Source organism: Dermacentor andersoni, chromosome 11 (assembly GCF_023375885.2).
Source record: "Dermacentor andersoni chromosome 11, qqDerAnde1_hic_scaffold, whole genome shotgun sequence".
NCBI lineage: Eukaryota > Metazoa > Arthropoda > Arachnida > Ixodida > Ixodidae > Dermacentor > Dermacentor andersoni.
Window position 1 is genome coordinate 85,044,213 of NC_092824.1, and position 13,084 is coordinate 85,057,296.

General features: G+C 45.2%; 2 protein-coding genes across 2 annotated transcripts; one reads left to right on the forward strand and one right to left on the reverse strand.

Moving 5' to 3' along the window:
* Positions 1-1,634: 1,634 nt before the first annotated feature.
* Positions 1,635-2,534, reverse strand: LOC126517585 (alpha-crystallin B chain-like). Its single transcript, XM_050167344.3, has one exon. The coding sequence runs from the start codon at positions 2,384-2,386 to the stop codon at positions 1,763-1,765; it is 624 nt and encodes a 207-aa protein (XP_050023301.2). The 5' UTR covers positions 2,387-2,534; the 3' UTR covers positions 1,635-1,762.
* A 662-nt stretch (positions 2,535-3,196) lies between these two features.
* LOC129381479 (heat shock protein 68-like) lies at positions 3,197-5,318 on the forward strand. The gene has a single exon (XM_055064379.2). The coding sequence runs from the start codon at positions 3,301-3,303 to the stop codon at positions 5,212-5,214; it is 1,914 nt and encodes a 637-aa protein (XP_054920354.2). The 5' UTR covers positions 3,197-3,300; the 3' UTR covers positions 5,215-5,318.
* The last annotated feature ends 7,766 nt before the right edge of the window (positions 5,319-13,084 follow it).

Here is a 13,084-nt window from a genome sequence, read left to right on the forward strand (position 1 = left end):
GCACCTCATTATAATGAGGCCATATCTGAGACAAAAGTACCTGCAGTATAAGCATTAGATCCGTTACGTGCTTATATTGGAGACAAACACTTTAGATTTTCTTCCGTTATATCCATGATCATTATACTCAGGTTTGATTGTATGTGGATCAAGAAAAATTGCTTAAGATAGTATTTTATAGGATTCTGTATTGAACCAAGTAGTTACTTATTATGTGACGTTGACTCACAAATTTTAACATTCCAAAGCAATAGGGGAGCTATGTGACAATATAGGGGAGTGCATTGAATTAATTTTGACCACCTGAACATTCTTTATTATGCACTAAAAGTTTTACGCACAATCTCTTTCACACCTTGCCTCCATCAGAATGCAGCCATGGTTGCTGGGAATCAAAACTGTGACCTCTGTTCAGAATAACCCATAACTACTGTGCCATCACAGTTGCTGTATTAACAATGCTATACATTCACTTTCTTAGTGACAAATGAGTGACCATTCTTGTTAGGGCAAAAGACTATCCATATACACTAGGTATGCATACAGATAAAGAAAACCTCAAGCTTCAAAGACAGGAAACAGGTACGCCTCTAAAGGGGTGCGAGAGTGGGTGGCCAAGCCCTCAGTATTACCTCCTGTGCACCCCATGGCCTCGGCGCCCCCGTCCAGCATGTAATGTGATAGGGTGCCATTGTGCCCACCCCCAGTGAATATAGAAACTCATGTTCTACCCTCCCTACAGATATAATGTACCTGACACCTATCCTGGCAGGAAGGATTTCTCTAAGAATTCCAGTGCCTGTTTGGATGCAAGCAAACAGATATGGAGAGGTTCAAGCTAACGTTTTAAGCACTGTTCAGTGAGTTTGCTGTGTACTGCACTGAGCTCACGGCTTACACAGTATTCTATAACCACGGGTTTTTCTTTGACCTGGCCGATGATGACGATGATGGTGATGGGCTTCAGGAATGTGTATCTTTTTCTCATATGAGAATGCGGCTGCTGTAATGGTTATGTTTAAAGGTACAGTGAGATGATTGCATGTGCCTCTATACTGTAACGAAGAATTCATTATGTCCCGGCCGAATTTCATAGCTTTCATATAAACTGCAAACACCTTTACAATGAAGACCACTACAACGAATTTACTTGTACAACAAAATAATCTAGGTGGCCCCTACAACAGATTTGTTGCTTAAAAAAAAGAAACATGTACCAACACCAACACTTTCCTCCGCAGACAACTGAGTTGCATTCTGCATTAGCACTAGCAGCTAGTGTACTTGACAATCATACTGATTAGAGTGAGTGTTTTGATGCTGCTGCACTGCTCCGGCAATCATATGCATTACTATCATAATGGACCCTGTTTATATATATTTATATATATATTCAGATTCTGCAGCCGCATATTTTTGCAGTTGAGGGCTTAGCTAGTAAGGCTTCCGAGCCTGTCCGCCAGAGCGAGAAACAACTTCATTGAAATAAACAGTGTGCTTGGTTCCATCTTCCAGGGCCCTGGCTATTGCGGCGTGCCGGACCAGGTCAAGGGTCGCCAAATGGCTTCCTGCGTATGGCTCAGCAGCAACTTTACGGTTTGGGACAGAAATAAATAACAATGCCAGTACCTCGCTTTCGGATAATATATATGTTTATTTTACTTTGCAATATATGCCTGGTGGTGAAGTTGCGGTATGTGGAGGCGAACGGAAAGACATGATCCTAAAAATGACAACAATACAAAATGCAGGAATGTTCTCTTCACGACGCCTGTGCAGCTTCGGTGGTGCCTTCTTCAGGTTTTTCCGTCTCCTTATTAGTCTGGTCCGCCGGCGCCGCGATCGGCTTCGACGACTCGACTACGATGGGAATCGTCCTCGGCTTCTTTCTGGGTGGCTCCGGCTTGGGCGCTTCGATGGCCAGCACGCCGGACGACAACAGGGCGCAGGTGACCGTCTCGGCTTTCACTCCTTCGGGAAGGGTGAACCGCCGGGTGAACTCGCGCTTCACGTAGCTAGAACCGTCCTCGCTCTCTTCCTCGTGCTTCGCTCTCACCTCGATGCAGTCGTCGACCGCCTTGACGGAGATTTCCCCAGGCTTGTAGCCGCGAACGTTGCAGTTCAAAACGAACTTGGAGTCGTTCGGTGAATCGCATCTCGTGTCTTCTTCAGCGAGGCTCTGCGCACGCTTCCGAGGGCTGCCGGGGTGCGCGGCGCCACGGAGACACAGGCAGCTGGAACTGCGATCCGAAGTCGTGTGCTTCGTTTTCTTGTCCGCCTGACGCACCGCGGGCCGCATCGCGTCAGTTAGCTGGTCCAGAGCCTCGAGGGGAGAGAACAGGTCGTCCACATCGCTGAAGAGCGGGTACAGCATCAGGCGCACCATGATGTAGTGCTTTGCAGCGGCAACGTCGTAGAAATTCAGTAGATTCCAAGCAAGAACAGGCACAAGCAAAGCGAACACAAGTTCACAGCTCGATCGTACGTCAACTCGATCGTGATCGTACAACTCAATCTGACGGCGAGCAGACGACGCCGCGATTTATACGCGAAGTGGCGACGCAACGGAAAGAACGCGAAACTTCGAGAATAGCAGAGAGGAGAATAAGTACGTCACATGTCGTCACCGCCTCACTTACGGCCTCTCTCCCACCTCCAAACGATCCCGTAGGCTCTCGAATATTCTCGCATCGTCCCGATCATTTCGGCGAGCTGGGAATTGTAGTGTACAGTAGGTAGATTTGAATTGCTTGCCACAAAACACGCTGAAAATAACACTTGTCATCCACGCACATTCCCGGCACCATTAATGACCGAACAAGACAACTAGCCGTATTCAGATGTGTTTGTTATTCGCTTCGGTGCCTAGGCTCCTGTCGTCTGCTACACGTTCTTGTATCGCGGATCATTCGTCCCAGTAAGTATTCCCCGATTCCAATTTTCTACATCAAACAGCTAAAAACGTTCTGTCAGGTTCTACTGAGCCGTTAAACCCGTTCTCCTTTTCAAAATGGCAAACAACTGGTTATTATTATTTTTTTTTTCGTAAGCAGCAGCAGACGACGCGAGAGCGTTCTCGGGGCTTCTACGTGCGGTCGACCAATCGCAGAACGGCTGGTATGACGTCGCCACTGCAGTTTGCTCCCATTGGTTGAAGTGACTCGCGAAGCTTCTGGGCATTTCTAGAAAAGCGCGCCAACAGTATAAATCGCGCGCCGACGGTGCTCTCGCCAGACTTGTGACTTGAATCACGAGAGTAATTGTTCTGAACCAGAACGCAACTGACACAAAGCACACATCATGCCTAGCCGCATGCAATCAGACGTCCCAGCCATCGGCATCGACCTGGGCACCACGTACTCGTGCGTGGGCGTCTTCCAACACGGTCGCGTCGAGATCATCGCCAACGATCAGGGCAATCGCACGACGCCGAGCTACGTTGCCTTCACGGACACGGAGCGGCTGATCGGCGATGCAGCCAAGGCACAGGCGGCCATGAACCCCGAGAACACGGTGTTCGATGCCAAGAGGTTGATCGGGCGCCGCTACGACGACCCCAAGATCCAAGACGATATACGGCACTGGCCCTTCAAGGTGGAGAACGACGGAGGCAAGCCGAAGATCAGTGTCGAGTTCAAGGGCGAGCGCAAGCGTTTCAACCCGGAGGAGATCAGCGCTATGGTTTTGACCAAGATGAAGGAGACTGCCGAGGCGTATCTGGGGAAAAAGGTGAGCGACGCCGTCATCACGGTGCCAGCTTACTTCAATGATTCCCAGAGGCAAGCCACGAAAGATGCTGGCGCCATCGCTGGTCTCAACGTGCTGCGTATCATCAACGAACCCACGGCAGCGGCGCTGGCCTATGGCCTCGATAAGAACTTGCGTGGCGAGAAGAACGTCCTCATCTTCGATCTGGGTGGCGGCACCTTCGACGTTTCCGTGCTGACCATCGACGAGGGCTCCATGTTCGAAGTCCGCTCCACGGCAGGCGACACGCACCTGGGAGGCGAAGATTTCGACAATCGGATGGTGGAGCATTTCGTGCAGGAGTTCAAGAGGAAGCACCGCAAGGATCTCAGAGTGAACTCTCGAGCTCTTCGAAGACTGCGCACCGCCTGCGAGCGCGCCAAGAGGACGCTGTCGAGCTCTGCCGAAGCGAGCATCGAGATTGACGCGCTCTTCGAAGGCATCGATTTCTACAGCAAGATCACCCGCGCCAGGTTCGAAGAGCTCTGCATGGACCTGTTCCGCAGCACGCTCGAACCCGTAGAGCGAGCGCTTCGCGACGCCAAGATGGACAAGTCGCAGATCCACGACGTCGTGCTCGTGGGCGGTTCTACTCGAATCCCCAAGGTGCAGAAGCTGCTCAAGGACTTCTTCAACGGCAAGGAACTCTCCATGGGCATCAACCCGGACGAAGCAGTGGCGTACGGTGCCGCGGTGCAGGCAGCCGTGCTGAGCGGCGACTCGAGCGACACCATCCGCGACGTGCTGCTGGTTGACGTGGCGCCGCTGTCATTGGGAATCGAGACGGCAGGTGGGGTCATGACCCGCATCGTGGAGCGGAACTCGCGCATACCGTGCAAGACGTCCCAGACGTTCACCACGTATTCGGACAACCAACCTGCGGTCACAATCCAGGTTTACGAAGGTGAACGTGCCCTTACGAAAGACAACCATCTGTTGGGAACTTTCAACCTGAATGGCATTCCACCAGCACCTAGAGGAGTTCCGCAGATAGAAGTCACTTTCGACATGGACGCCAACGGCATCCTGCAGGTCTCGGCACGAGACAAAAGCACTGGCAAGCAGGAGAGCATACGCATCACCAACGACAAGGGTCGACTCTCCAAGGAGGATATAGAACGCATGCTAGCCGAGGCCGAAAAGTTCAAGCAGGAAGACGACGCACAGCGCGAGAGGGTGGCTGCCAGGAACTCCCTAGAGTCGTACGTCTATGGCGTCAAGCAGGCTGCCGAAGAATCCGGAGACAAGCTTTCTTCCTCGGATAAGGACTCGGTGCTGTCCAAGTGTCGCGAAACCATCTCGTGGATCGACAGCAACAGCCTGGCTGAAAAGGAAGAGTATGAGCACCGCCTCAAGGAGCTTCAACAGGCTTGCATGCCAATCATGAGCAAACTGCACCAACCGCAAGGACCAAAGCATGGGTCAACACCTCACCACGCCGGGCCCACTGTGGAGGAAGTGGACTGAGCGAAATCTAGGCATTGAACTGTAAAATACTCATCTTGTCATCTATTTATTGCCATAAAACATGCTGTAATTAGTCATTCATAATAAAGGGACCTTTTTTTTTTATTAAATTGTCTTGCGTGATCAGTCAGGTGGGGCGACAGTTTCGCTGAATGCGTGTTGTTTCCTCACCTGTGCAATGCTATATGATACAATGAATTTCTGCAATACGTAAACGGTAATGTTTTGCAGTGTATGTTAATTCGAGGTAAGTATGCAGTATCGACTGTTAGTAATAACCCAATAAGAGGTTACCCTACATACTAAACTACTGAAGAATTACTCTTAATAGTATACACAATATGTGAGGTATAATGTGATGTTACGTACGCTGAGTGTAATTCGTACCTTCTAATAGGTAAGCACTAGTTCGCAGTCTATAATTGTTTACATAACTTTTGCCAACTTGGCATGCCGGTGATTGGAGTGAAACTTTTAAGGCTTCAACAGAGCTCAGCTTTTGCTGATGACAGCAAGTTAAGCAAACTTAAGTAGTGGCAGAAAAGCCTGTTTTGTGGCGCAGAGTGGTGAATGACCATGAGTAACAATGGTGGATGAGGAAGCGAGTGCAGCAAACAAGCGGCAGGGTTGGATTCAGAGTGGCATCTATGAGGGGGTGCCCTGTGTTGAATAGACTGGGAAAGCTTAGGAGTGGGGGTCCACAACTAATATCTCGGCAATCTTTGTTTTGCTGGTGACATCGTCTTGTTCATCAACACTGGCGACAAATTACAACACCTGATTGAGGAGCTTTACCGAGAAAGTGAGTGAAAACGAAGATTAATATGCAGAAGACAAACATAATGTTATATAGCCTGTCAAGGGAACAAGAATTCAGGATTGCTAGTCAGCCTGTAACCTCTGTGGAGAAGTATGTTTACCTCGGTCACTCACTCCGCAGACGACCTTGATCATGAGAATGAGATTTACAGAAGAATAAAAATGATTTGGAGTATATACTGAGTGGGAGCTTACCACTGTCGTTGAAAAGTGTACAATCATTGCATCCTACTGGTTCTAACGGAATGGGGCAGAAACTTGGAAGTTAATAAAGAACCTCAAAAGCAAGTTAAGGACTGCGCAAGGAGCGATGGAATAAAAAATGTTAGGCATAATGTTAAGAGACCGGAAGATAGCAGTATGGCTCAGAGAGCAAACAGGGATAGCCTATATTCTGGTTGACATTAAGAGGAAAAAACGGAGTTGCACAGGCCATGTAATGCATAGGGTGGGTAAACGGTGGACAATTACAGTTACAGAATGGGTGCCAAGGGAGGCGGGGTGGTAAAATTATGAAATTTTCCAGTACAAGCTGGAATGATCTAGCACAAGACGGATAGTTGGAGATCGCAGGGTGAGGCCTTCGTCCTGCACTGGACATAAAAATATGTTGATGATGACGATTAAGCTGCACAACTTTTTAAAAGCCATTTTTTTCAATTATCACCTTAATTTTCTGCACGACAGCATAAGGAAGATGTGCATTCATAAAGACCTGCTCTTCTGGATTACCGCAGTCTTATGAAGTGGCTAGAAAGACCTTCCCAATTTGGAGTGAAACTTGTGGCCTCATTCGACCGGTCATTTTGAAGCATTCTCGCAGGGTCAGTAAGGTGATGCAAGACAAGCTTAAAGCTCCTTTACACAACAAAATGGGTTGAATCGTGTCCATGAGGTTTCATTTTCGCTGTGAGAGCCCACTTCCACTTGCACTAAAGAGTAACTGATGCAGGCCCGTACCCACGGAGGGGGGGGGGGGGGGGGGCTGGGTGGTCCCTCCCACGAAATTAAGTAGCATACCCTCCTCCCAATATCCGCCCACAGCACCACTCCTTACACACATTCCTTAGTTGTTTGTAATTGATTGCTCGACACAGAATGTTATTCAAGTGATGCTCAACGAAGCTATTAATTTAACTGTTCTAACATCTTAATTAAGCTGTCCCTTCCTGCTTTTCATTCCTTATTGAACAGGCCTGAAAGCACTGAATCACCAAAGGAAAGAATGCTTGCTCACATTATGGTAAAAGAAAAGTGTCTGCACCTCTATTTCAGTAAGCGGACAACACAGCGATTGGTAGGAGTGATTAAGCTAAGCAGGGGCTAGGCAATGAGAGCGCACACATTTGTTCTTGCGTGACCAACTTTGAAATATTGAGTTCTGATGAACGGGCAATGTTGCAATAACCCACTGTCATGGCTTTCATGAACATAAAGTGTGCTTTTCATGCTGCAATAAAACATGTGGTCAACATCCAGAGCATCACTCATTTAGCTTTAAGGTTTTGTTAGATAGGAAGTACGGCAAACAGTATAAAATAAAAAATTTAAATAACGGGATTAGGCCCCCTAAGGTGTAATACTAAATCAGTTTAGACTGGTAAAGTATCTTTTCGGAACTAGATTTTCGTTAATATTGTTGTTAATATTTGTTGGCAATTATTAGAAGAGAAAATGAAAGTCGAAGTGCTGTTTTTTTTTTTCATTTCACTTTGAAATCTCAACGCCGGTAAATCAGTGTGGTGTAACGGATTTCAATGTATTTTCTCATATTTGCACCAATGTGGCTCAGTAGAAGCTCTTGAAATTTGCCAGGTTCAGTCCTTGGCTCCTTTTAGAGTACGATGTAGTTGACCTTTACAAATAAAAAGATTAACCAAGTCCGAGCGGGTACCCCCTGATATACACGACGTTACAGCGAGCTGGTGCGTGAACTTCAAGGAAGTGTCGTCACCCATCACTCGTATTTTAATCTTCCCTGGCTTATGAAACCCCATGTTACTTAACAGTGGCTTTTTTATACTGTAGAAAGGTACGCTTTACTAATGCAGCTGAAGTGATCTTTCTCCTTAGTGTTCCTTTACAGAAGCGGAGCAACACGCACACTACGAGACGCAATAGCTCGGGAACTCGGTATGAACTTCGACTACATATGGTTCTGTACTGCGCATCTACATCTAAGTACACAAAGGTTCTTACACTCTGCCCCCATCGGAACACGGCTGCAGCAGCTGGGACGTTAGCCTGCGACCTCTAATTCAGCAGCAGAACTGAGTCACTGTGATGTACACACAGCATGAAATGAATGTACTCGATACACAAAAAGATCTTATGCTCTCGTGAGTGATGCTTCAGTTCATAGGACAATGAGCAAGATGTGGTCAACTCTACACACTCTTGCATACAACTTTGCAAGCCTTGTTCTACAGCCAGTTGTGGGCAGGTAATCTCTCAGTGGCTTAAAATCCTAGCGAGATTTGTGGCAAGTTTACCTCCCTGAGATGCGTAAAGTGCTTTTGACACGTTTGTTAGAATATCTACATGGGGAAGAATGCTTGATTTCGCTCAAGCTAACCAGATGCCTTGCTTGAACATGCTTGCCGCACATTGATCGGTTAAAGCCCATGAAAGTGTATCTGTGGAAAGGAGTGGTACGCCATCCTGCCCCATACTGCTGTTACTTTTATGTCACTTATTGCTCGAGTGCGCTGACCAGATTGTCACTGCAGTGAGAAATCAGCTTGGGCATTATGTCACACAATATCAACACAAATAAAAATGATCAAGAATATCGGTTCAGTCTGTACAGAGGTAAAATACACAATCTTTATATAGCTCAAGGCACAGAACTGGCTCTGCAGCAAGTTGACGCTGTAGGGCCTGAGAAATTATGTGAAATCTTGCAGTGAACACCTACACTCATAGCGAATAATTTTCCGTGAATAACCCTTGAATTCTGAATGTATGTCCATAAGAACCCGCTAAGAAATTTATTTATAGCACGAGATTTTTACACTGATTTCAAGGATACAATGTGTACATAGTTTCAATCGGGTGCATTCACCTGCAACAACAAAAAAATTCTTCTGCAACAACTGCAACTTATGCTGCAAAAAAAGAGGCCTTCGTTCACTACACATGCTAGCTTCACTGTCAGTGTGTATATCATAATGAAAGGAACGTATGGAACCCAATAAAGCACATAAGCACCTGAATTCAAGTGCACAACTTGAATACAAAAGGGTGGATGAGTGGCTTGTTTTCGGCAAGCAAAGAGAAGGGTCAGCATGTTGAACTACTCGACTTCACTGATACTGACACAGATCTAGTATACAAGTACAGTTCAGGATTTATAGATAAAGGGTAACTCTAGGTGTACCATTAGGTATTTATGTTTTAACTTGCTTAGTCCAATTTCTGGCTTTGAATAATTTCTGTGCTTCATAAAATGGAAGGATCACACATGCAATGAAACACATGTGAAACATCTGTACAATGAATTCTTTGCAAGCTGTATTAAAAGCAGCAGTGCTGAAGACCAGGTGCACAAGTGAATGAAAAGAGGCCGGGACACCGTGCTCAACTGAAGTTTAATCAGTAAGACAGAACAAATATATATTACATGTACACTTTGGAGATCACTCCTCTGATGCATGAGAATTCAGTAAGAAATGAATTGTTATTTCTCACTTCCAATTTGTAGCCTTTATTTAACATTATAGGGTAAAGCTCATTTACTGCTAATAGATTTAGGGCCTTAAAGATTGGTTCCGTGTGTGTGTCGTATGGAGCATTAACGATGTTGCGAAGGGCTTTCTTTTGAAGTTTATGTAGTTTCTGAGTGTTTGTTTCTGTTGTCGTGCCCAGACTAAATAGCAGTACGATAATTTCGACAAAAACAGGGATTTGTAAATTAACAATTTTATATTCTGAGGCAAGATGTGGCGATATTTGCACAAAACCCCTACAGTTTTTGAAAGTTTATTTAATGTTTCATTTACTTGAACTGTCCACGTCATGTGTTCTTCAAAAACGACGCCAAGACTTTTAGCTTCGCGCGATATTGGTATATTTGATGACCCAATTTTTAGACTGCTGGTTATATTGAGTGCTTTGTGCTGAGGGCGAAATAAAACTGCTTTCGTCTTTGCAGCGTTTAAGTTTAATGAGTTAACGACACTCCAAGCGTGAAGTTTATTTAACACCAAATTGCCTTTTTCTATGAAGCTAGACGGATCGCACCCTGTTATGAAAATACTTGTATCGTCTGCGTATATAATAAATTTTGTGTTACTGTCTATGTTTACTATATCGTTAACATATATGTTGAAGAGTAATGGGCCTAAGATACTGCCTTGCGGCACACCAGCACGAATTGGTTTTACTTCAGATAGAAAACCATTAACACTGGTTTGCTGCCGACGATGATGAAAATAGGACGTGAGAAGTGTTAGGAAAGTGCCTCTAAAGCCATAACGTTCCAGTTTCGCAAGTAAAGACTGGTGATTAATTGAATCAAATGCTTTAGAGTAATCAACGAATATGCCTAGTGTGCATAGTCGATTTTCAAAGGACTGCAAAATGTGTTCTTTTTGGCTAAGAAGGGCCGTTTCGGTTGAGCAGCCTCTCCTAAAACCGTATTGACACGGCGTGATAATGCTGTGTTTTATTGTAAAGCTGTACATGCGTTCATATATCAACTTTTCAATGCATTTTGAAAACACGGGAATAATTGAAATTGGCCTGTAATTAGAGAAGTCGTTAATATCACCGCCCTTGAAAATCACTGATACTTTTGATGTCTGAAGTCCTTTGGGGAAAGTGCCGATGGAAAACATAAGGTTGACTACATGTTCTAAAATGGGTGCGATTATATTGATGGCATATTTTACAGGTTGTATCTGGAAGTCATCAGCATCGGTACACATACTATTCCTCAGGGACATGACTGAACTTACAATTTCGTGCACTGTAGTGGGAAACAAAAATGCACTATCCATTATTCGTGTTGTTAAGTAGCCAAGGCATTTGGGATCATGCTTACTCTTGACTAATGATGTGAAGTACTCGTTAAAGGAATTCGCTAAATGGGTATCTGTTAATGTCTCGCCTCCATTGGTGATTGATAAAACTGATTCCTCTTTGGGGTCGCCTTGCAGTACGGCCTGCCCCTCAAGACATCACCAGCCCCTTCTCTTGAAATATAAGTTTCAAAAGATACTTTGAAATATTGCCTGTCCCATCATAGCTCAGCATTATGACTGAGTGGCTTGCAGTAACCATAGATGGAATATTATAGTTTGCATGTTCGTTCTTCCCAAAACTTACGTTTTCCAGTGACAGATCACAAGCACATGACAATCACATACAGCGTGCAACAATATTGCCAGAATTAATGTAAGCCAGCGTGCTATGTGGATAAGCAGTAGCACCTCATTATAATGACGCCATATCTGAGACAAAAGTACCTGCAGTATAAGCATTAGATCCGTTACGTGCTTATATTGGAGACAAACACTTTAGATTTTCTTCCGTTATATCCATGATCATTATACTCATGTTTGATTGTATGTGGATCAAGAAAAATTGCTTAAGATAGTATTTTATCGGATTCTGTATTGAACCAAGTAGTTACTTATTATGTGACGTTGACTCACAAATTTTAACATTCCAAAGCAATAGGGGAGCTATCTGACAATATAGGGGAGTGCATTGAATTAATTTTGACCACCTGAACATTCTTTATTATGCACTAAAAGTTTTACGCACAATCTCTTTCACACCTTGCCTCCATCAGAATGCAGCCATGGTTGCTGGGAATCAAAACTGTGACCTCTGTTCAGGATAACCCATAACTACTGTGCCATCACAGTTGCTGTATTAACAATGCTATACATTCACTTTCTTAGTGACAAATGAGTGACCATTCTTGTTAGGGCAAAAGACTATCCATATACACTAGGTATGCATACAGATAAAGAGAACCTCAAGCTTCAAAGACAGGAAACAGGTACGCCTCTAAAGGGGTGCGAGAGTGGGTGGCCAAGCCCTCAGTATTACCTCCTGTGCACCCCATGGCCTCGGCCCCCCCGTCCAGCATGTAATGTGATAGGGTGCCATTGTGCCCACCCCCAGTGAATATAGAAACTCATGTTCTACCCTCCCTACAGATATAATGTACCTGACACCTATCCTGGCAGGAAGGATTTCTCTAAGAATTCCAGTGCCTGTTTGGATGCAAGCAAACAGATATGGAGAGGTTCAAGCTAACGTTTTAAGCACTGTTCAGTGAGTTTGCTGTGTACTGCACTGAGCTCACGGTTTACAGAGTATTCTATAACCACGGGTTTTTCTTTGACCTGGCCGATGATGACGATGGGCTTCAGGAATGTGTATCTTTTTCTCATATGAGAATGCGGCTGCTGTAATGGTTATGTTTAAAGGTACAGTGAGATGATTGCATGTGCCTCTATACTATAACGAAGAATTCATTATGTCCCGGCCGAATTTCATAGCTTTCATATACACTGCGAACACCTTTACAATGAAGACCACTACAACGAATTTACTTGTACAACAAAAGAATCTAGGTGGCCCCTACAACAGATTTGTTGCTTAAAAAAAAAAGAAACATGTACCAACACCAACACTTTCCTCCGCAGACAACTGAGTTGCATTCTGCATTAGCACTATATCGGCTAGTGTACTTGACAATCATACTGATTGGAGTGAGTGTTTTGATGCTGTTGCACTGCTCCGGCAATCATGCGCATTACTATCATAATGGACCCTGTTTATATGTATTTATATATATATTCAGATTCTGCAGCCGCATATTTTTGCAGTTGAGGGCCTAGCTAGTAAGGCTTCCGAGCCTCCACCAGAGCGAGAAACAACTTTACTGAAATAAAGATTGTGCTTGGTTCCATCTTCCAGGGCCCTGGCTATTGCGGCGTGCCGGGCCAGGTCAAGGGTCGCCAAATGGCTTCCCGCGTATGGCTCAGCAGCAACTTTACGGTTTGGGGCAGAAATAAATAACAATGCCAGTACC

What these genes read in the sequence shown, in the direction of transcription:
- LOC126517585 (XM_050167344.3), bottom strand. Translation starts at nt 2,386, where the DNA reads ATGGTGCGCCTGATGCTGTACCCGCTCTTCAGCGATGTGGACGACCTG.
- LOC129381479 (XM_055064379.2), top strand. Translation starts at nt 3,301, where the DNA reads ATGCCTAGCCGCATGCAATCAGACGTCCCAGCCATCGGCATCGACCTG.